This window comes from Hyperolius riggenbachi, chromosome 4 (assembly GCF_040937935.1).
Source record: "Hyperolius riggenbachi isolate aHypRig1 chromosome 4, aHypRig1.pri, whole genome shotgun sequence".
NCBI lineage: Eukaryota > Metazoa > Chordata > Amphibia > Anura > Hyperoliidae > Hyperolius > Hyperolius riggenbachi.
This window is the reverse complement of record NC_090649.1, coordinates 241,056,759-241,079,397: the sequence shown is the minus strand read 5'-3', so window position 1 is coordinate 241,079,397 and position 22,639 is coordinate 241,056,759. Positions and strand designations below refer to the sequence as shown.

The 22,639-nt window shown below is 39.8% G+C and overlaps 1 protein-coding gene across 1 annotated transcript in view; it reads right to left on the bottom strand.

Moving 5' to 3' along the window:
- Positions 1-22,639, bottom strand: part of MYO6 (myosin VI) — a 393,572-nt gene that overhangs the window by 169,880 nt on the left and 201,053 nt on the right. Inside the window, 1 exon segment of the mRNA XM_068281511.1 lies at positions 2,857-3,014. Coding sequence (XP_068137612.1) covers positions 2,857-3,014 — 158 coding nt within the window.

The window sequence follows — 22,639 nt, the reverse complement described above, 5'->3', positions numbered from 1 at the left end:
TGAGCCCTAAAGCAGGCCCTACGTGTGCCTGCGGTTCCTGCATAACAGGTTTATGCAAGTTAACAATTCTTAATTGTAGGTCTTCTGAGAGCTCTTCTGTGCGAGGCATCATTCACATCAAGCAATGCTTATTGGGAAAAGCAAACCCAAAACTGGTGTGTGTTTTTTTTTATAGGGCAGGGCAGATGTTACCAACACCTCCAATCTCATCTCATTGACTCGACTCGCGCTGGCTGACACCTCACTCCAATTAGCTCTTGGAGAGGTCATTAGTCTAGGGGTTCATATACTTTTTTCACCAGCACTGTGAATGTTTAACATGGTGTGTTCAATAAAAACATGAAAACATTTAATTATTTGTGCGGTATTAGTTTAAGCAGACTGTGATTGCGTATTGTTGTAACTTAGATGAAGATTAGATCACATTTTATGACCAATTTGAGCAGAAATCGATATAATTCCAAAGGATTCACATACTTTTTCTTGCTACTGTATAAAGAAAAACATGTAGAAAATCAATGCCAGTAGTTCTAAAACACAATAATCGCTGCTGAATAAAGACACGTCCTAAATGACCAAACCATAATAAATCAAATTATTAATTTAGCACAGATCTGTCCAGGCATCCTTCATATAAAACACCCCAGTGTCCAACACCAAAAACAAAGAAAAGGGGAGGCTTACATGCCCATAAAAACCCATGTAATAAGGTAGTAATGCAGTGTGATCTCAAAGTGAGTAGCGAACTCTACACTGGCTCTTCTTCAGGAACGAGATGGACAGTGGATGTGAATGATGAAGCCCCAACAACTCATGATAAGGATAACAGGTTACGATCTTCCACCTGGCTCCTCTCCAAGATCCAGAATAACAGACACCATGGGTAGATAAATAATAGAAAGGAGCTAAGGGCAATGGCAAAACTCAAAGATAAAACCAAACACAAATAGATAAAACGATAAATTACCCAAATGAAGGGTCCCATTTGATTGGGTACCCCCCCCCCCCCGCCCCAATAATACCATCCTCAACTTAAAATGCAACAGGGGTAAAAGTGCCACCCTCCAACGCGGCCAGTTTTGCACGCTGGCATTGTCAGGGGTTCTGGAGTGCAAGCAGCAAGCAAGTCAATTACATAAGAAACAATACTATGGATACTCTAAATGCACAGGACAACTTCCACCCACATCAGGATTATAACCTCGCCCCCATCAAACCGAATATCGGAGGTTAAGAAATATTACAGTGAACGGATTCAAAATTGGTAATACTTGCCCCCACAGTAAACTAATACCATTTATACCATAAACATTGAAACTTTAATATCATACATAATAAAGTAGGCAACAATAGTCTAAATACGTGATCAGAAGTGTATTCAGTCACAAAGATTAGGTTTTAACTTGGAGTTCTGCCATGGTGGTATATTAAACAGTCTGAACTTCGCTCCCTTCTGTTTCCTTATGTATTCATCCATCCCTGATATCCAGGACTCTGAATCTTAAATGAGATACTGCACCCAGCAAAATAAAAAGTTATTTTGACTAGTACAAAGCAGTCTCTCCTATAACCTTTTCCAAATCCATAGAAAGAAGAAAAATATTTCTGAGAGACCCTGAAGTTATCCTCTTAAATGTCACTAGTGTAAGGACTCTGGAATGCAAAATGACTCCATGTATGGCTGGAATTCTATTTTAGGTTTACTGTTACATTTAATAAAAGAGCAATAAATAACACAGAGAAAAGAGTCAAAATCTGGGTAAAGGCAATACATAATAACCAAAGTCATAAATAAAGCTTGGTAAAAGAATGCCACGGCAGAAAGAGATGAATGAGCAGTAGGCAAGAGAATACTAGAATAAGAAAGTCAACTGGATGGGGATACAATGGGGATAAGAAAAACATTGAGAACACAAGCCATGTCAGAGAGCTGTTCTCTAGAGATAAGAGGGCACGTATAACTTCCAGTAACAGCAGCTTTTATACATCACTAATATGATAAAAAGTATCCCCCTTTCCCTTTATGGACCTACACAAAACAACTTTGGACATAAACAATACAGAAATGTTCTATGGTAAATAGATGCTCACTATATATTAATCTCAAGAACATGTTTATCTGGATCTAAGGAAAACAGGAATCTACAAGTGAATTGTAGTAAGATTACTACAAGGTCTCCTTGTCCTGTATCTTCACTTAACAATGAATTGCTCAGAGCTCCACTAAAATGCTATGCAAAACAGAAATGTGCCTTCTTAAAACAGAAAGTATTTGCGATTACTCAGGTTGGAGTGAGCATATGAGGTGTCCCACAGCGCATCACTGCTGAATATGCATGGTGGATTACTGTGGCTCTGTACAAATTAACAAGATGACATCAATGCATTCCAGCGTTTCTGGAGGTGTGTTTAGGTTTCAGGGACAACAAGGGGATAATTTGCATATTCAGCAGTGATACATTGTGGGACACCTCAGATGCTAACTCCAACCTGAATTTCATGCTTAAATCCATCGGGAATTGGCAGCTGACAGATCTCTCCGATCAGAGATTTGTCTCTTGATCAAATCATCATCGACTGATGTACATCATGTATGGTATATATATATACACACACACACACACACACACACACACACACACACACACACACACACACACACACACACACACAATCTGATGTATTTGGCTGATGTTGGCTCCGCCCACTTTTTGTAACCCACAATTACTCAATGACCTAGTTTGAGTTTTGTGGTCTTTGTGGTCCATATATGTCTAGGTATGTGTGGTGTAGTGTGTAGTTCTTAGTTATGCATACATACATACATACATGCATACACACACACACTTCACTTACCAAACCCGGCAATATCAAGCACTCCGATGAAGAAAGAGGACCTCTCAAAGGGGAAGCACTGGTTTACCCGGTTGACCACATGATCAAAGAGTCGGCTGTATACTGCTTTTGCTAGTGCATCTCGGGCATTATTTGCCTGCTCCACTTTCAGAGGCACCCTGAAAGAAACAGGATGTCAACATTAGTTCATTTTACAGAGATGCATTTTTGACTGAATGATGCCCACTAATAAAAGGAGAAAAACACTTTGCATTTAAAGTAAAATAATTAGCAATACAAATATGCAGTGCCTTTAATAATAGCACAAATGGTAATGAATGGTGACCACCGGCAACTATGAAATTACGTAGTGATACCTTAAATGGACTCCGAGCACCTCTCATGGGCATGCATGCCTTTAAGACTCTGACCAGTACTGGAAAGTACTTAACGATGCATACCATTCTGTAGCTTGTACTCATCTTTCATTTGATGCTTGAATCACTGTTCTACACCAAATAGTTTTCGATTAATTTTAATTTAAAAATTGCGGCTGCCATCTTGGCTAAGTTATAACTTCCGGGTCACCCCTGCCTTCTCTGTTAGAGAAAAGCATTACTGAATGAAGCAGGAAGAAGAAGTGACACGCATGGCCATTGCAAGAGGCTCCTCCAGAGAGGTCAGCATGACTTTGTTGGAAGTATTCTGTCTTAAAGGCATGCCCATGAGAGGTGCTTGGAGTCCCTTTAAGTACATTGCATTTCAATTGAAATGATAAAGTACAAAAATGACCATTATACGATAGAAGACCAGACAAGAATGTGAAATCTTAATTGGTAGTCTTGCAGCTATTTTTAATGCATGTAAACATTTTGTCATCAGTCTGAAATTGCTTATAAAAAATTCTGAAGAGTTCCTTCAGGGTAAAAAGGTCTGGAAAGGCTGCTTTACATGAAGAAGCAGTCTACTGGACACATGCTAATGATGAAAAAACTGATTTGGCATTGCAGCTGGGCCTGTGACACGATTAAAGTGCAATGGTGGAGGATAAGGCCCAGGAGGTGAAACACTAGACATGTTAGAGTTATATATACATTACGACATAAAGTAGCTGTTTTAACCACTCTGTGACCGCCTAACGCAGATTGGCGGCCTCAAAGTCACTCAGTTGTTTCCCCAGGACGCCATATGGCGTCATCAGGCGAGGAGTGTGACTAGACGGGAGCTGGCGCTCGTACGAGCACGAGCTCCCGTCATTGTAAACAGACGGCCACATCGATCAGCGACAACATCTAAAGCTGCACAGAGTACTGCCTTGTCACCTAACTGTCCCTCTGATGGGCTCACAATCTTATCCCTGACAAAGCCATATGTCTAGGTATGTGTGATGTAGTGTGCATATCATCCTAGTGTAGGGCCAATTAAGGGGGGGGGGGGGAGGAAAGGATAAAAATATACAAACATTTTGCTCTTTTTTTTAAATAAATAAAAAAACTAAAAATTGCAGCAGCAATCACATACCACCAAAAGAAGGGTATATTTGTGACCAAAAAAAGGTGGAAAATTCATTTGGGTGCTAAGTTGTATGACCGAGCAATAAATCATTGAAGTTGTGACGTGCCGAATTGTAAAAAATGGCCTGGTCACTAGCGTGGTATAAACCTCTGGTCCTCAAGTGGTTAAGTTGCATCCATATGAACAATTACTGTGAGCCATAAGTATGGAGACTTGATTCCTTAGGTGACAGCCATGGAAGAGTTGTATACAGACGTATCAGTAGCCCACAGGCAAGCAACTTGCTCTGTTGTAATGGAAAACCATAGCATTGGCCTGCACTGGGCTGAGACAATCAGCCAGTCCTGCTCTCTTGCCAAGGCATCATGGGATCAAGGCCACCATATGACCTGACTGGCCCCCTTGGCTGTGAAATATCCAGTGTGTGTACAAAGCTTTAGAGGATAGGTATGGGTAGGCTATGTTTGTTGCTTAGAGTTAAAAGGTTATATGGTTGTATGTGAGGACGGGGTTTTCTTTGTGGTCAAATGTTATAGATACTGGTTTCAGGCCTAGCGCTTCTGTGGAAATACAAGCAAATACATAGCTGTTGGAGGTCATTCTGAAGTTAAGACTTCCTAGTACAAGAGTTTAACCACTAGGGATGCTCATTCGGATTCCGCGGAAATGCAATTTCCGAAATTCCGATCGGAAATTGCATTTCCGCATCGGAATGCGGAAATCGGTAATGCAAGTGCATTAGGCGGATTTCCGCCGGAAATCGCGGAATTTCCGCCGGAAATCGCGGAAATTCCGCCCGACTTTAACATCGATTTTCTCAAAAACTGAAAATTTGGTGTTTCTAGGACTTACGGGGGCTTTGCTATTAACCGCTAAAGTCTGCGGATTTTTACTGTAATGTAAAATGCAGAAAATCTGCATCTGCCTATTTTCTGCATTTACATTACAGTAAAAATCCGCCGACTTTAGCGGTTAATAGCAAAGCCCCCGTAAGTCCTAGAAACACCAAATTTTCAGGGTTTGTTAAACAGAAGCTCCTGAACAAGATGCAAAAAAAAGTTTTCAAAAAGAATTATAGTTTTTGAGAAAATCGATGTTAAATTCGGGCGGAATTTCCGCGATTTCCAGCGGAAATTCCGCATCTGAATGCGGAAATTGGTAGCGGAAAGCGGAATCTGTATTTGGCAATGGCGGAATGCGGATTTACCGCGGAATCGGAAATTGGCATTTCCGACCATCCCTATCATAGCCACCCACTTCTGCCTGCCCACATAACCACACACTGCTCTGCAATACAGTAAATGCTGGTCTATAGTCATGCAAAGGGGGCCAAGTCACATCCCACAAAGCCCTTCTCCAGGCCATCCTGACTCAAAGCGGCTGATTCAAACCAGTCTTGCTTCAATTCAGACTTTGTAGCAGCTCGACTACACTCCTGTAACCAGGAAGTAATGAGGCGTAATAGAAATTGATAGAACAGATCAATACAACCTTGTTTTTAAAACTAGCACTAAAAAACGATGGATCAGGTTATTAGGGCACACCACCTCTCAGATTCCTCAAGAACTGGCATAGACCACAATGCCAAGTTGCAGCTATGGGACGCCAGGTTTGCTTAATTTGGGCACCATGCTCAGTTCTTTCATAGCAGGTACAGTGTAGTTGAGTGTCGGCTATAGGTTACTGTATAGCAAAGTACCAACTATCGCTTCCATGTGACCTTGGACAAAGAGGTTATTTTTAAAGGTAAGGCATTAGCTTTAGGAGGGTTAGCATGATAGTACAATATCGGTAACTTTACAATATCAACAGTGTTACTTATCAGCATCATCCGGCGCCCAATGACAGTGCATTTTCAATACATTCTGCTAAAGTAAGTTAGTGATACTGTATACAATGCAGCCCTACTTTTAGCAGCCATTGTTAACTTTTATCAGGAAGGGGGCCCATTGTTGAGTGGTGATCAGTTTGTTTTCATGGAAGGTGAGGCCAGTCTGTAAGCTTTCCAACCTCATCCCCATCTCATCTCATAAGCGCTGGGAGAACATACAAGCCTCAAGCACAATGTCCCTGACAGGACCAAATTTCAGGAACTTAAAGCGGATCCGAGATGAAAAACTAACTATAACAAGTAACTTGTCTATATATCTTATCTAAAGTTTAGATAGTTTACACAGCAAATCTAGCTGCAAACAGCTTTAATAGAATAAGATTATTTCTTCCTGTGATACAATGACAGCAGCCATGTTGTTTGTAAACATTACACAGAGGCAGGCTTATTTGCATCTTGAGCAAAAAAACCTAATCCCCCTCCTCCCCTCTGCCTCTGAAATCTATGGCTAGTAAAACCTCCCCCTCCCTCCTGCCCAGACTGAGCTCCCATGAGCCCTTGCTACTGTCTGAAAGTGCCTTGGCTCTCTGAAAACCTGTGGGCGTGGCTTGTTTAGAATGAAGTGTGGATTGCTCAATGGCATGCGTCTGGACAGAGAAAACGTTTTTTCTAATTTTAGTTCTGTACATTACCACAATGAATTCTAAAGGGAATCTGAAGTGAAAATAAACTTATGATAGCAGCAGAGATGAGTCTAATATTGTTTCTAGTACAGGAATAGTTAAACTCCAGTTGTGATCTATGAAAAAGAGCCACTGATATCTCCATGACTTTCAAAGTTGGAGAGAGCTCTGTCTTCTGAAGCTTATTATCTCAAGTGACTTAAACTGTATTTAGTTTTTTTCTGCAGAGGAAAGTTCAAAAACTCACTGGCCTGCTCTGTGAAATCATTTAGAATGCTGAATATAATGTATAAACTGCAAATAATAGAGAATGATGCAATGTTATAAAAAAAAATTATATAACTGAAAATAAAAATATGAGATATTTTCTTTGCTACTAATGTTCTAGTAATTATCCGTACTACACAACCAATTCATTATATTTTTTTTTTCAGTGTCACTTTAAATGAAACAACTCAGATGCCTTTGAAGTACAGACTTTCAGCTTTAATTCAGTGCGGTGAACAAAACAATTGCATACAAATGTGAGGCAACTAAAGTCTGCTATCTTGTTTTGGCTGTCTATTGTCTGTTCCATTTGTACCGTGCTTGTATCCGATTACCTGTTGCTGTATCATTTATTCTGTCCTGACTTTGCACTCGTCCACTACTTCCTGTACAGCTGCCTGGTTGTTTATTTGTTATATTTTGTATATATTTCCTGTGTATATATTAGGTATAGTTCTCTTACTGGGGTGCTTTAGCACCTAGGGTCTCAACGTGTGGCACGCGCACCACAGGGGGTACTTCTGATGGTACTACCAGGGGGTACTCGGGCTTGATATACTTAACCAAGAATAACAAATTTAGAGTTTTAGATAATGATAAATCTTAAACACCAAATTAGTGTTTTAGCTAATTAAAAGCAATAGTAAATGCTTGGAAATTGTTTAGAACCAATTATCAAGTACTGTGTTAAATACAGGGCTTTAAAAGGGGTACATAACAATACAAAGTTGAGAAACACTGCATTAGAACACTGTATTGTATGGTGGTGAGAATATATATATATATATATATATATATATATATATATATATATATATATATATATATATATATATATATATATATATATATATATATATACACATATACATACACACAGTGGTGTGAAAAACTATTTGCCCCCTTCCTGATTTCTTATTCTTTTGCATGTTTGTCACACTTAAATGTTTCTGCTCATCAAAAACCGTTAACTATTAGTCAAAGATAACATCATTGAACACAAAATGCAGTTTTAAATGATGGTTTTTATTATTTAGTGAGAAAAAAAACTAAAAACCTACATGGCCCTGTGTGAAAAAGAAATTGCCCCCTGAACCTAATAACTGGTTGGGCCACCCTTAGCAGCAATAACTGCAATCAAGCGTTTGCGATAACTTGCAACATGTCTTTTACAGCACTCTAGAGGAATTTTGGCCCACTCATCTTTGCAGAATTGTTGTAATTCAGCTTTATTTGAGGGTTTTCTAGCATGAACCGTCTTTTTAAGGTCATGCCACAACATCTCAATAGGATTCAGGTCAGGACTTTGACTAGGCCACTCCAAAGTCTTCATTTTGCTTTTCTTCAGCCATTCAGAGGTGGATTTGCTGGTGTGTTTTGGGTCATTGTCCTGCTGCAGCACCCAAGATCGCTTCAGCTTGAGTTGACGAACAGATGGCTGGACATTCTCCTTCAGGATTTTTTGGTAGACAGTAGAATTCATGGTTCCATCTATCACAGCAAGCCTTCCAGGTCCTGAAGCAGCAAAACAACCCCAGACCATCACACTACCACCACCATATTTTACTGTTGGTATGATGTTCTTTTGCTGAAATGCTGTGTTACTTCTACGCCAGATGTAATGGGACACGCACCTTCCAAAAAGTTCAACTTTTGTCTCGTCGGTCCACAAGGTATTTTCCAAAAAGTCTTGGCAATCATTGAGATGTTTTTTAGCAAAATTGAGAGGAGTCTTAATGTTCTTTTTGCTTAAAAGTGGTTTGCGCCTTGGATAGCTGCCATGCAGGCTGTTTTTGCCCAGTCTCTTTCTTATGGTGGAGTTGTGAACACTGACCTTAAAGGGACTACGAGCTCTGAAAAAAAAGGAAAGTTGTACTCACCAGGGGCTTTTTCCAGCCCAGTGCTGGTCGGGAGGTCCCACGCCGGCGTCCTGGCTCCTCTCCTTCTCCCCGCTCCGGAATGGCTGGCAGGCCGCAGCCCGGGCGACACTCTCCCGAGTGTCGGGCTGCTTCTTCCGCATATGACGCGGATTACGTCACACGCCGGCCGCCTCGCGTCATCACGGCGGCCGGCGTGAAAGTACTGCGCATGCGCGAACAAAGCGCGCATGCGCAGTACTTTCACGCCGGCCGCCGTGATGACGCGAGGCGGCCGGCGTGTGACGTAATCCACGTCATATGCGGAAGAAGCAGCCCGACACTCGGGAGAGTGTCGCCCGGGCTGCGGCCTGCCAGCCATTCCGGAGCGGGGAGAAGGAGAGGAGCCAGGACGCTGGCGTGGGACCTCCCGACCAGCACTGGGCTGGAAAAAGCCCCTGGTGAGTACAACTTTCCTTTTTTTTCAGAGCTCGGAGTCCCTTTAATTGAGGCAAGTGAGGCCTGCAGCTCTTTAGATGTTGTCCTGGGGTCTTTTGCGGCCTCTCGGATGAGTTTTCTCCGCGCTCTTGGGGTAATTTTGGTCGGCTGGCAACTCCTGGGAAGGTTCTTCACTGTTCCATGTTTTTGCCATTTGTGGATAATGGCTCTCACTGTGGTTCGCTGGAGTCCCAAAGCTTTAGAAATGGCTTTATAACCTTTACCAAACTGATAGATCTCAATTACAGTACTTTTGTTCTAATTTGTTCCTGAATTTCTTTGGATCTTGGCATGATGTCTAGCTTTTGAGGTGCTTTTGGTCTACTTCTCTGTGTCAGATATCTCCTATTTAAGTTATTTTTTGATTGAAACAGGTGTGGCAGTAATTAGGCCTGGGGCTGACTACAGAAACTGAACTCAGGTGTGATAAACCACAGTTAAGTTATTTTTTAACAAGGGGGGGCAATCATTTTTTCACACAGGGCCATGTAGGTTTTGAGTTTTTTTTCTCACTAAATAATAAAAACCATCATTTAAAACTGCATTTTGTGTTCAATTATGTTATCTTTGACTTAATAGTTTTTCACACCACTGTATATATATATATATAATATATATATAAAAAATATATATATATATATAAAAATATATATATATATAAAAAAAAATATATATATATATATAAAAAAATATATATATATATATAAAAATATATATATATATAAAAAAAAATATATATATATATATAAAAATATATATATATATATAAAAATATATATATATATATAAAAATATATATATATATATAAAAATATATATATATATATAAAAATATATATATATATAAAAATATATATATATAAAAATATATATATATAAAAATATATATATATAAAAATATATATATATAAAAATATATAAAAATATATATATATAAAAATATATATATATAAAAATATATATATATAAAATATATATATATATATATATATATATATATATATATATATATATATATATATATATATATATATATATATATATATATATATATATATATATATATATACACACACACATCTACACATATACACATATATATATATATATATATATATATATATATATATATATATATATATATATATATATATATATATATATATATATATATATATATATATACACACACACATCTACACATATACACATATATATATATATATATATATATATATATATATATATATATATATATATATATATATATATATATATATATATATATATATATATATAAATACATTTATGGAGCTATATCTCTGCTTGGTAGTTGGACAGCATCTGTGGTCTTTGCAGAGTAGAGCTTACCACCCCATGCATTATAGACTGAATAGAATGCATGATTCTTGGCACAATGTCCAGTAATGTGTATTGTTGAGTATACCCACGTTATAAAGCATAAATAACAGACAAATAATCCTCACAGCTACATAATAACAGATTTGTTTTATGAAAGTGCTGTCAGTGATTATTAAACTGTCACATTATAGGCCATTTATATCGGCTGTAATTTATTTTATGCGGAACAAACTGTTACAGCATTAATCTTCCAAGATTTATGACACCTTTCTGACTCATACTTTTTAAAATTAGGACAAAAACACAAGTTTGGAAATACATGAAAAACAGATTAGGTAAATGTGCAATGGAGGAACTTGAAAATACCCACACACAATCTACTTAAAGTGGAACTCCACTAAGTGCCAGTAGACTGGAAATTAAATAGAACATATCATTACAATTCATAAATAATAATTTGTCATTTAAAAATCATCATCAGAAAAACGTTTAAAGTGTAACTGTTGGGCATAAAATTAATTCTTTATTTTTATCTGGTAAACAAGTAATTAGGATGCTAACCAGCCAATCCAAAAGTTACTTTTTGTTATACATAAAACATCATTCCTCAGTTTCCCCGACTTTTATTTGGTACATCGGCTGCACAAAGGAAGTTGCAAGGCATGCTGGGTTTTTCTTTTCTTCTTCCTTACTTTCCTCCCCTTTTCCACTTAGACATAACTAATGCAGCCTGCCAGAAGCCTCTTTCCCTCCCACACCTCTGTTCCTCTCTGATTGGCCAATATTTTTCATGCTGAAAAACTGAAAAAAAAAATCACTCAAAGCTGGTGGCTGCCTGAAGACTGGGAGGAGGGCGGGCAATGCAGACACAATCCCACAAGGAAGGAAAGGACATCAGGATTGGCTTCAAAATAGCCACAGTTAAAATGGACAATCCTAAGAAGGATTTTCTCCTTTTTTTTACTATAGAAAAAAAACACTAAAATCCTAATGTGGACAGTGTAATCCATATGTTATGTAAGTAGAGCAAGTATTTATCTACTTATATATGTGGGTTTTTTTTCCCTGAGATCGTATGGCTGACAGCTTCTTCTTTGGGCAGTGATCATACCTGGGGAAACTACATGTATTTCATAACAATGTTTCAAATGGCTTTCGCTCTAACCACTACACAGAAACTGCCCTTATTAAAGTGGCCAATGATCTTGTTACAGCTAAATCCAAAGGTCAATTTTCCATACTCATGCTTCTTAACCTCCTTGCCGGTCTAAAAAATCCGGCAAGGAGGCAGCGCCGCACTTTTTTTTTTTTTTTTTAAATCATGTAGCGAGCCCAGGGCTCGCTACATGATAGCCGCTAAGCGGCGGCATCCCCCCACCCACTCCGATCGCCTTCGGCGATCAGAGTATGCAGGGAATCCTGAGAACGGGATTTCCTGCAGGGCCATGGCGACCGGGCGGGATGACGTCACCGACGTCATAGACGTCGTGACGTCAGAGGGAACTCCGATCCGCCCCTTAGCGCTGCCTGGCACTGATTGGCCAGGCTGCGCAGGGGTCTGGGGCGGGGGTGGCGGCTCGGCGCGGCGGGTAGCGGCGAATCGGCGGTGAGCGGCGGCGATTGCGACCTACACGCAGCTAGCAAAGTGCTAGCTGCGTGTAGGGAAAAAAAATTATGCAAATCGGCCCAGCGGGGCCTGAGATATCCTCCTGCGCAGGTTACCCCGAGCTGAGCTCGGGATAACCGGCAAGGAGGTTAAACGGTCATCAGCATTTGATACTGTCGACCACACCTTACTCCTACAAACACTTTCAAATGTAGGAATAAAGGGCCTCGCTCTCACATGGTTTATGTTTCTACCTTTCTGGAAGGTCCTTCCCAGTCTCCTACTCAGGTCAGATCTCGTCTCCTCATACCTTTGTCTGTCGGGGTTCCTCAAGGCTCTGCCCTTGGTCCCCTCCTCTTTTCCATCTACATGCATGGTCTTGGTGACTTAATCAACTCTTTCAGGTTTCAATACCACCTGTATGCAAATGATACACAACTGTTCCTCTCAGCCCCAGACCTTAACTCCCTCCTCAAACGTGTTCCAAACTGCTTGTCTGCTACATCCTCCTTCATGTCCTCTCGCTTCTTGAAACTTAATATGAGTAAAACAGAACTAATCATTTTTCCACCGTCTCTGTCCACCTCTTTGCCCGAAGTTACAATAAATGTTAATACTCCCATAACTTCAGTTCCCAAAGCACGGTGCTTGGGTGTAATATTCAAGTCATCTCTCTCTTTTATTCCTCATGTTCACTCCATAACCAGCTCCTGCCATCTCCAACTCAAAAACATATCTCGCATCCGAACCTTTTCTCACTCAAGACACAACCAAAATGTTAATACATGCTCTTATAATATCTCGTCTGGACTACTGCAACATACTACTTTGTGGTCTACCTTCTAACAGACTGGCCCTGCTCCAGTCGGTACTGAACTCAGCTGCTCGTCTCATTCATCTTTCTTCTCGATCTTCCTCTTCTGCCCCTCTCTTTCAAGCTCTTCACTGGCTGCTAATTAACCATAGGATCCAGTTCAAACTCTTAACCCTAACCGAAAAAGCTCTCCACAATCTCTCTCCGCGGGACATATCCTCACTAATTTTCAGATACAAACCCAATTGCAATCTCAGATCTACACATGATCTTCTGTTGTCCTCCTCTAGAATTACCTCCTCACATTTACAAGATTTTGCACGCGCTTCACCCCTCCTCTAGAATGCCCTCCACAACACATTCGTCACTCTCCAACCTTTTTTTACCTTTCATCACTCTCTAAAAACTTATTTGTTCTGACAAGCATATGCGCTACCTTAGGCCACTTCCCTTTGTCCTAAGACTAAATTTCACTCCTACTAGGTATCCTAAAACACACTGCCTCTATATTTTTGTTGTATACTACCCCTCCTCTTATTCCCCCCATTGTAAGCTTGCAAGGGCAGTGCTCTCTCCCCTTTTGAGTCTTGGAAATCAACATACATTTTATTTATCATGTTACTTTTATCACTGTCATTACCAATTCTGCATGTTGTATCTTGTCACCAATTATGTATCTTGTATATTGGTGTACACCATTGTCTGTATTATGTACCCCATGTTTGTTTCTCACTTTGTACAGCGCCACAGAATATGTTGGCGCTTTATAAATCAATAATAATAATAATAATAATAATAATAATAGATATGATATGACATGGAGGATACTTTGTTTCATCACTTTGTGGAATTCTTCTTTAAACCTTCTTTCACACTATACTAAATAAACAAAATACATTTTTTTTCAAAATCTGTAAAGGTAGACAATGGGATGCGAAAGTTTGAGCAACCTTGTTAATCGTCATGATTTTCCTGTATAAATCGTTGGTTGTTACGATAAAAAAAATTCACCTGTATGTAGGTCAGGGGGTCACTGAGCCTACCAAGCCAATTTAAGTTCCAATAATTAGTTCTAAAGGTTTTGGAATCAATAAAATGACAACAGTGCACAAATGTATGCACCTGCTTAATTTTATTTTAACATTTATTGAACACTTTCTGTTAATCCAATAAGCTTCATTTCACTTCTCAAATATCACTGTGGGTGTCTCCTATATGATATATTTAACTGACATTATCGCAATAACCAATGATTTATACAGGAAAATCATGACGATTAACAAGGTTGCCCAAACTTTAGCATCCCACTGTATCTGTCAGAAAGCCGTGTACCCGGCCATCTTATCTTTCTCCTAAAATTGATGGCATCCTGGCTGCAAGGTTGACCCTGTTAATAGACTTCCTATTTAAAGAATCACCCATAAATATAAATAAATCAGACATGCTCCCAGTTCCTCATCCAGAGGAGTGACTCTAAATGGATTTTGGCCAGATAATTAGAATCACAGCCAGAAAACAACCATTTTGAAAGAATGCTAATATGGTATCCTTCATAACCTTGCACTTTTAGAAAATCTGAACTTTTAAACATGCAAAATCAACGCTAAAAACTACAACAGCTGCTACCTTCTCCACTACAAGGTTCCCCATTCCTATCTGTGCTCCCCCAAACCTCTACATTGGTGCCCATTACTGTGTGTTACAGCATTACTAATATATCTGGGATCTGCACATCAGGACTGAACACTCAACTGGGCCTAGGGAAGAGGAGGATGAATAGCAGACAGCACTGATCAAACCTGATCAGTGCAAATAACTCACATTACATTTAACAACATACAGAAGTAAGACGCAGACAAGATACAACATTTATATAGTGCTTTTCTCCTGGCTGACTCAAAGTGACAGAGCTGCAGTCAATAGGACACACTCTATAGGCAGTAGCAGTGTTAGGGAGTCTTGCCCAAGGTCTCCTCACTGAATAGGTGCTGGCTTACTGAACAGGAAGGGCTGAGATTTGAACCCTGGTCTCCTGTGTCAGAGGTGGAGCCCTTAACCATTACACTCTCCAGCCACAGCAATAGGTAGCCATATAAATAAAGTACCAACAGCTTCAGACAAAACATCAGATGGACAACCAATGGGACCAGTGTAAAAAACTCATCCTATCAGTATGGTTTCCTTGGGGATAAGCAGAATTCTACCTGTGTGCCTGATCGCATCTCCATAAATATAAGCTTAAATACTATACCAAGCCAAGAGTCCATTTTTCTGTACAAACTGGACAGGTTGCAAGCAGACTCAACGTAACTGCTTTAATATCAGTGGCAGATAAAGAAGAGAAGCTGAATATATAATTGAAAAAGACTACAGTGTGTAATAGAAAAAAACAAACAAAAAGACAACTGAGCACCTTGCAATTAAAGCTTCAGTGTGGACACTTAGTGGCAACACTTGTATTGTCTGTATGGAAGCTTTTTGTTTAACAGATGTCAAGGGGCCAATCATTGGTCAAATGCTACACTATAGACTTCCACGTCTTGGTGCATACACAAAACACACACACACACACACACACACACACACACACACACACACACACACACACACACACACACACACACACACGACTGTATTCCATAGGGGCAGTTCAGGCCCTCAATGCTGTACAGATGTGTCACTAGACTACAGTTAAGGGATGTGGACTCTATGTATGGAAGGGGGAGAATGGATGTTGGTGAAGTGCACAACAGAGTTGCCTCCTGTAGGCAGGGTAACGAGGGGGAACAATACCCTCATTTGTCACATTTGTATAAAGGTCTGGGCTCACAAAAAAAAAAAGTAGGCTACCTGATCCGAAGGGCTGAGCGGCTCAGGTAGCCGCAAAAATCGCCACTCCACCGCTGCTCCTGTGGGCCTGGAGGGGGGGGGGGGCGGTGGTTGGGGGACACAGCGCCATGTCATCAGGCAGAGAACATGGCTCTGTATCCCATCTTCCCCCCCGAAGATCCACCTTGGGTTCACTTTAAACAGCATATCGGTACAGCTGTACACATACTAGATTCCCTTCCAAGATAGGCACCTCTACTGAGTTTAGTCTAGAATGTGTTCAAGGCTTCAGAGTTCCGCCTGCAATTGCCCCCTTGTAAGCCATAAAGAAGGGTGATGAAATCCAAGCAGCAACAACAGCCACCTCCCACACAGAGCATAAACATTGCCACCTTATCTCTGCTCCTCTGGTCCTTGTCACATTTTAAAAGACAAAGATTGCTAGCTGCAGAAAGAAACCCCCTTCAACATAAAAAAGGATACAAGTTGAGCATTTTGATTGCCAAGCTATAAGATGGTATATTTAGATCTAGGACAGGATGGGCTTTATATCCAATTTACACTATGAAATGATTTGCTTTACTTTAAGTCTGATTACAGATCAATCAAAACAGAAGATTCACTGTGAAATATTTTCTGAAATTGATTTTGTCTGGAAAGCAAGCTTATCTCTCCTGATCAGTGTTAGATGTGCATGTCCTTTCATAGGGAATGTTTTGCTTCTGGGCAAAAAGAGAGAGTTGAACATAATCTCAATGAACACTGACTGCTGCACCTTTACATATCGCAACAGTTATACTAAGATCAGGCCCATGCCTTGTTTGTATTTGGATTGTTTATGTCCAGCCTAATACAAGAGAGGTCATTGACAAGTAGCTGTGAGAACCAAGAATTTGCTTTTTTGTTACAAAAGATGGTGGCTGATTAGCCCACAATGGAGGAAGGGAATGTGCACACAAATGCTGTTGGATTAGCTGAAATAAATAAAATGTAAAAGCTAAATCAAAAAATTGAAAGCTTTAAAGATTTATTGGGCTAAAACAGGAAAGCTTATGACATTTTTTAATTCGTTTTCTCTTCTCCACATAAAGTCTGACGGTAGTGAGGATAGCAAAAAAACATTGCAAAGCTAAAGGGGCCCTCTAACAGTACAATTTTCAAAGAAGGGTCGCCCAAGCGATCAGATAAAAGTGCTTGGAAGAAAATGAACTTTGCTAAATTGACTGCAAACGCTTCTAAATGTGATCTTTCGATGTGATCTTTCGATGACAATTTAGTCGATGGGAAAAACATTTTTATAATTTGTTATGGATAGGAAGTACAGATTGGTTCGTTGATGGTAAAATTATCGATGTATTACGACATTTTTTTCCACTTGCATTTATCTGATTGCTCGGGTGATTCTTTGCTGAAAATTGTACCGGCAGCGGCCGCCTTGAGACGAGGAAAGGCAAATGGCTGTTTAAGGAGCCACACAAAGGTTTTGTCCTACAAGAAACATTACTGGAGACTCAATAAATGGGCTGATATTAAGTGGTGCTGTACTGAGAGTTTATGGAAGCTGTTGAGTGTTGATCACACTGCATGTAGCAACTATACATCTATTCTGCTGCTAAACCTGACACAAATAGACTTGCATAAGAACATCAAGAGAACGCGGTACAAACACACCTGGCGTATAGTCAATCAGCATTCGCATTTAAGGTAAATAGCTTTACCACTACCCAACTGCCTCAGCAGGCACAAAGTCCTGCTAGCCACTTGTAAAAGTGTGTAAATTGTTTAGCACAGCTCTATACACATGCATGCAAATACGTAGCAAGTATGAAGCAACTTACTGCCTGTGTGACCTAGCTATTTAGAGTTACAGATTGCCCAGCAAACTCATGGTGAGCCAGAACTCCTAGGAGTGTGTAAGGGACTGAAAGAGACCAAAATCCCTCCTTACTAAGATATTTAGGCAAGGAACCAGCATGATGTATAAGCAAGAAGGACAGCTTTCAAAAGCTCTCGGAGTGATGTTCCACTTTTTTTTTTTTTAACAAACACTGCTAAGACATAACACTGCTGCTGAAATAATTTTGTAATTTTTAAGGTAATGTTAGTAAAAAAAAAATAGCTTTGAATGCTAAAATAAAAACAACAAGTACACATTTTGATGAACTCTCTAAAGTACAGACAGCCCAGTAACGCTGGTATCCCAGCATGAATACAGGAAGCTTTGGAACTATGGAGCAGCCACCTGCATTAACAAATAAGCTTGGGACTCTTTCACACTAGGAGCTGATCCATGCTTTTTGACGGATCGCTCCTAGGATGTGGTAAGCGGGGTAGTGTTAACTTGTGTTAACTTTCATATTAGGCAAAGCGTTAGAGCGTTATGTTGTATCGCTTCTGGGAGCTTTTAATTGTCCGCTGCAAGCGTGTAAAGCTGGTAAATTAGAACTAGCATCACTGATCAGCGTAGAACCGCAACTTCCTGGCGTTGCGCCGTAGGTCATAACGCATGCACGCGTTACCTAGTGTGAAAAAGCCCTTACACAGCCAGAAGGCATTGTGCTATCAGCAATTGTGCGGCAAGGCTGTAGCAGCCCCTACAAATACATTGAAGGCTCAAAATCTGAAATAACACTTGCATAAATTATTTTAACATATGGGTCTAGCTTGAAGAAAATGCAGTTTACTGAACAAAACGAAAAAAGTGGAATATCACTTTAAGGAATTTTGCAGTGCCAAAACTGTGTAAGTGATAAATGAAAGAAGAGGCATCCAAACAAAGTAAACCGCATCAGATGCAGATCAGAAGCAGATGTTTAGCACACACTTTACAAAAGATTATAGTTGCATTGTAAAACGCTGCAATAATGTTTTTCACAGGCAAGCATTATTATGTAAATACTGTCAAGTCATTGATTGACTTGTTTACCTTCTATCATTGTAACACCATTTTCTGCAGAAAAACATTTGTTCTATGTTCCAAACAACATATGTCAGGCATGTACGGATCATATTCATCAGTGTAACTTGCTTGGTAGTTATAAGCAGATAGGGTCATATGTATGACTGTGTATGGGGCTGCAGGGAAAATCCATCAATGAATGCCAAGGCTGAGGGCATGCCATGACTTGGTGGCTAAAACTAAAAACTTTCCATTATGCAGTATTTGCCTTTTGTGTTTTGACTGTTAACACAAAAGCTGCTGCTTTTTTTTTTTTTTTTAATCACAAAAAAAAAAACTTTAATTCATGTTTATTATTCAGGAAACACTCACAAAATAACTATTATTATTTTGTGCAAAAATTTTGTCTATGTATTACCATAGATAGCTTAGGTACAATGTTATACCCTACATGCCAAGCACAGTTTATATCTAAATGACTAGGGAAGGATTGTTTTGGGTAAAAAAAAATCTCTTCGATCACTGCAATCGGCCACCTGATTAGGTACTATACTGGATGGACTCTGATCGCTCTCCTCACAAATGGGTACACAGGTCAGCAATTAAATTATCAGGAATTCTAAGCACATACTAGACTTACCTTACAAAAACTAAAATAAAAGGTTTAACAGAAACTAATACAAATTTCAACATTTGTATAGCTCTTTTCTCCTGTTGGACTCAAAACGCATGTGAGGCAGCCACTAGGGTGCACTCACTAGGCAGTGGCAGGGTTTCTTGCTCAAGGACTCCTCACTGAAGAGGTGCTGGCTTGCTGAAGAGTGGCTTCCCTCTACTGAGGTAAGTACCTAACTTTTGTTTCTTTATTTTCTCACAGGTACACTTTAAATTAGCTAACTGTCAGCTTTATATACTAACCTCTCTACTTCAGCTGGATTGATGGAACTGCTCCAATTGACTGTCAGCTAAAGCTCTAAAGTTAGGCTGCAATAACAGGGATTTTTTATTTTATTGTTTAAGCAGGAGGCTTCTATGTTCTTTTCAGCCATCTATAAAATTACAGAAGTTCCTGGCCGCCATGACTTTACTGATAGACTAGAACTGAAAGTTTTGCATAGCAGCTCGTGTCTACTCTGCAATAAGCTGGCACTGAAACTGTGTGGGTCACTCTATTCACTCATGTTCTACCTCTCGTCTTCCCAAGTGACCATGTTCATGATAGAAGATGCCAAAACAAATATTTTAAAACACATTACATTGCCTCTCTGTGCACAATATCACCCACCTCTGATGCCTGTATTGTCTTCATAGACTGAGGGCTTTAGCACATTAACGCCACAATAATTCCCTATACAAGCAATTCACAACTGAAATGTTCTTTCATTTAACTAACACATATAAGGTGGAGAAGTACACAGAGTAACAAAGCTGGGGGAATGTTTGGCTACATCCATTTATAGTCATACGCAAGCAGAAAAAAAGCACACAATCACAGCAGTGGCTGGATAATGTACTGGTTAAGGGCACCATAGGAGTTTAGGATTTTAATCTTGCCTGGAGCAAGTACCTACACAGTCAAAAGTCCTTGGGTGAGATGATATATTGTTTCAAATGCCCACCAGAGCAACTTACCTAGCATGCCCAATGTGGCTCTCCTTACCCAAGCGCTACATAAGTCCAACATAAGAAAACCACTACACGAATGTTAGCACTTCACAGCATTTTAGAAGATCATTTGTGAATCATACATACAGGATGGTATGGGTCGAAAAACAGGGTATCAGTATGGCAACATACGACAGGTGTCTGTCCACAGCATGGACGCGTAAACATGCTTACCATGTAGAGTACAACAGAATGAATGGCAGTCATCACTGTGATAAGGAAATGCAAAGAATGATGTCCTTTCATTAATTTCACTCATGTTGTGCCAAGCTGTTAACATCCCATCAACTGTACTTAAGTGGGAAGATCTTAATACAGCCCTTCACACCAGAGAAAAAGCTCAACTCCAAATGCTCATTTTGTACAGCTGAAAACTTGGCAACAGAGTTTTGCTGGGAACTCATAACATCTGTAACGTGTGCAGATTATATCAATCAGTTACCCTGAATCTGGTTTTAATGGATGCCGCAAAAAAACCTAAAATATGAAATAGAGACTCACGGTAGTTCATTAAATTCTGCACCGACTTACACAAAGTGGAAAATGGCAATAGCTAACAGCACAAACCCCCAGTGCAATAAGCATATAGCAAACAGAGGCAATTATAACAGCTGCTCACAACTTTCTCTCACAGTATTCTCTTGAAAGAATATTATGTCCACTTGTATGCAAAGGGAACCAGAACAACCAATTAGATCCGTTATCAGCTGAACATCGGTTATCAGCTGAAACATGATTGGATACTCAGGTACCTGCATCTAGTCTGCTCCAGTTTTCTGTGCACTAGGTTTTATAAATCAGCCCACAGATTGATTATGCAATTAAATCTGTATTTTGCTCCGTAAAAACATTATATAACTGCAAATCACAGCACTGGATGAAAAAATAATAGCTTTAATTGTACTGTTTTGCAGATGTCATCATTGTTTTCAGTCCAGACTGGTGAGCCAGTAGTACAGACAGCATCGAACAAGTATGATTGTGGGGACACATACATTAAAGAAAAGACACTTTAATGCAAAAATAATTTTGCTGAGCAGATTTTATAGAAATACAATCCCTTACCTAAAGCACAGCAATATTTAGAAAGGTTCATACATTTCTGCTTGAGTTGAGAGTTTTTATTATTATTCTTACTTCTCACATTAAAATAAATTGTAAAAAAAAAAAAAAAAAAAGAAAGCGCAAAAAGGCAGCACATCTGAAAAAGAAATCCAGGAAGCATGTATTGTATTCTTATGCAGGGGTGCAACAATAGCCCCATGACCCCCGCCATCGTGGGGCTGCCCAGGAGCTAAGAGGGCCACTCTTATGAGCAAAAGCACAGTTAAAGTGGATAGCCAGCCAGAACTTAAGATCCCATGGATCCTCATGTAAGGGAAAGTTATATTTACCTGTGATGTCTTTTCCCCTGAAATCACCCCCGAAATCTGTGTATGTGGCGGCTTCCAGGACATAGCCTTGCCACCTGAAAAAAAGCAGTCCGTTTTCTATAGAGAAAGCAGCCTTTTTTTAAGGGTGTGGGGCAATGCGCCAGAAGCCAGAAACATAGAGGGACGACTGAGGAAAAGACATCACAGGTAAATAACTTTCTTTTACATGAGGACCCATGGGAGCATCATACATTACCTGCTTCAGGTGGCAGGACAGGTCTTTATGCCCCTCTTTCAGTGTAGCCATACATCTGGCAGCCAATCACCATACGGTTCCCGATGCATGTCATATGGCATGCAGAGATGGGTGCCACAAGGTAATAGGCTGCCCGCTGCACTAAAGAGACATGAGGGCGGCAAGTCTCACCAACGGAGGCAGATAACGTATGATGCTCCACTGCTGATACTCTACATTTACTTACGGGAGGGGCCCCCTCAGCCTCCAAGAGTTGGGGATGGGGAGGGGGATGGGTGTTTGGTGCCCAGCTGACAAATCTTTGCTGGGGGGCCCAGCAGATTATAGTTATTCTCCTTCTCTTGTGTACA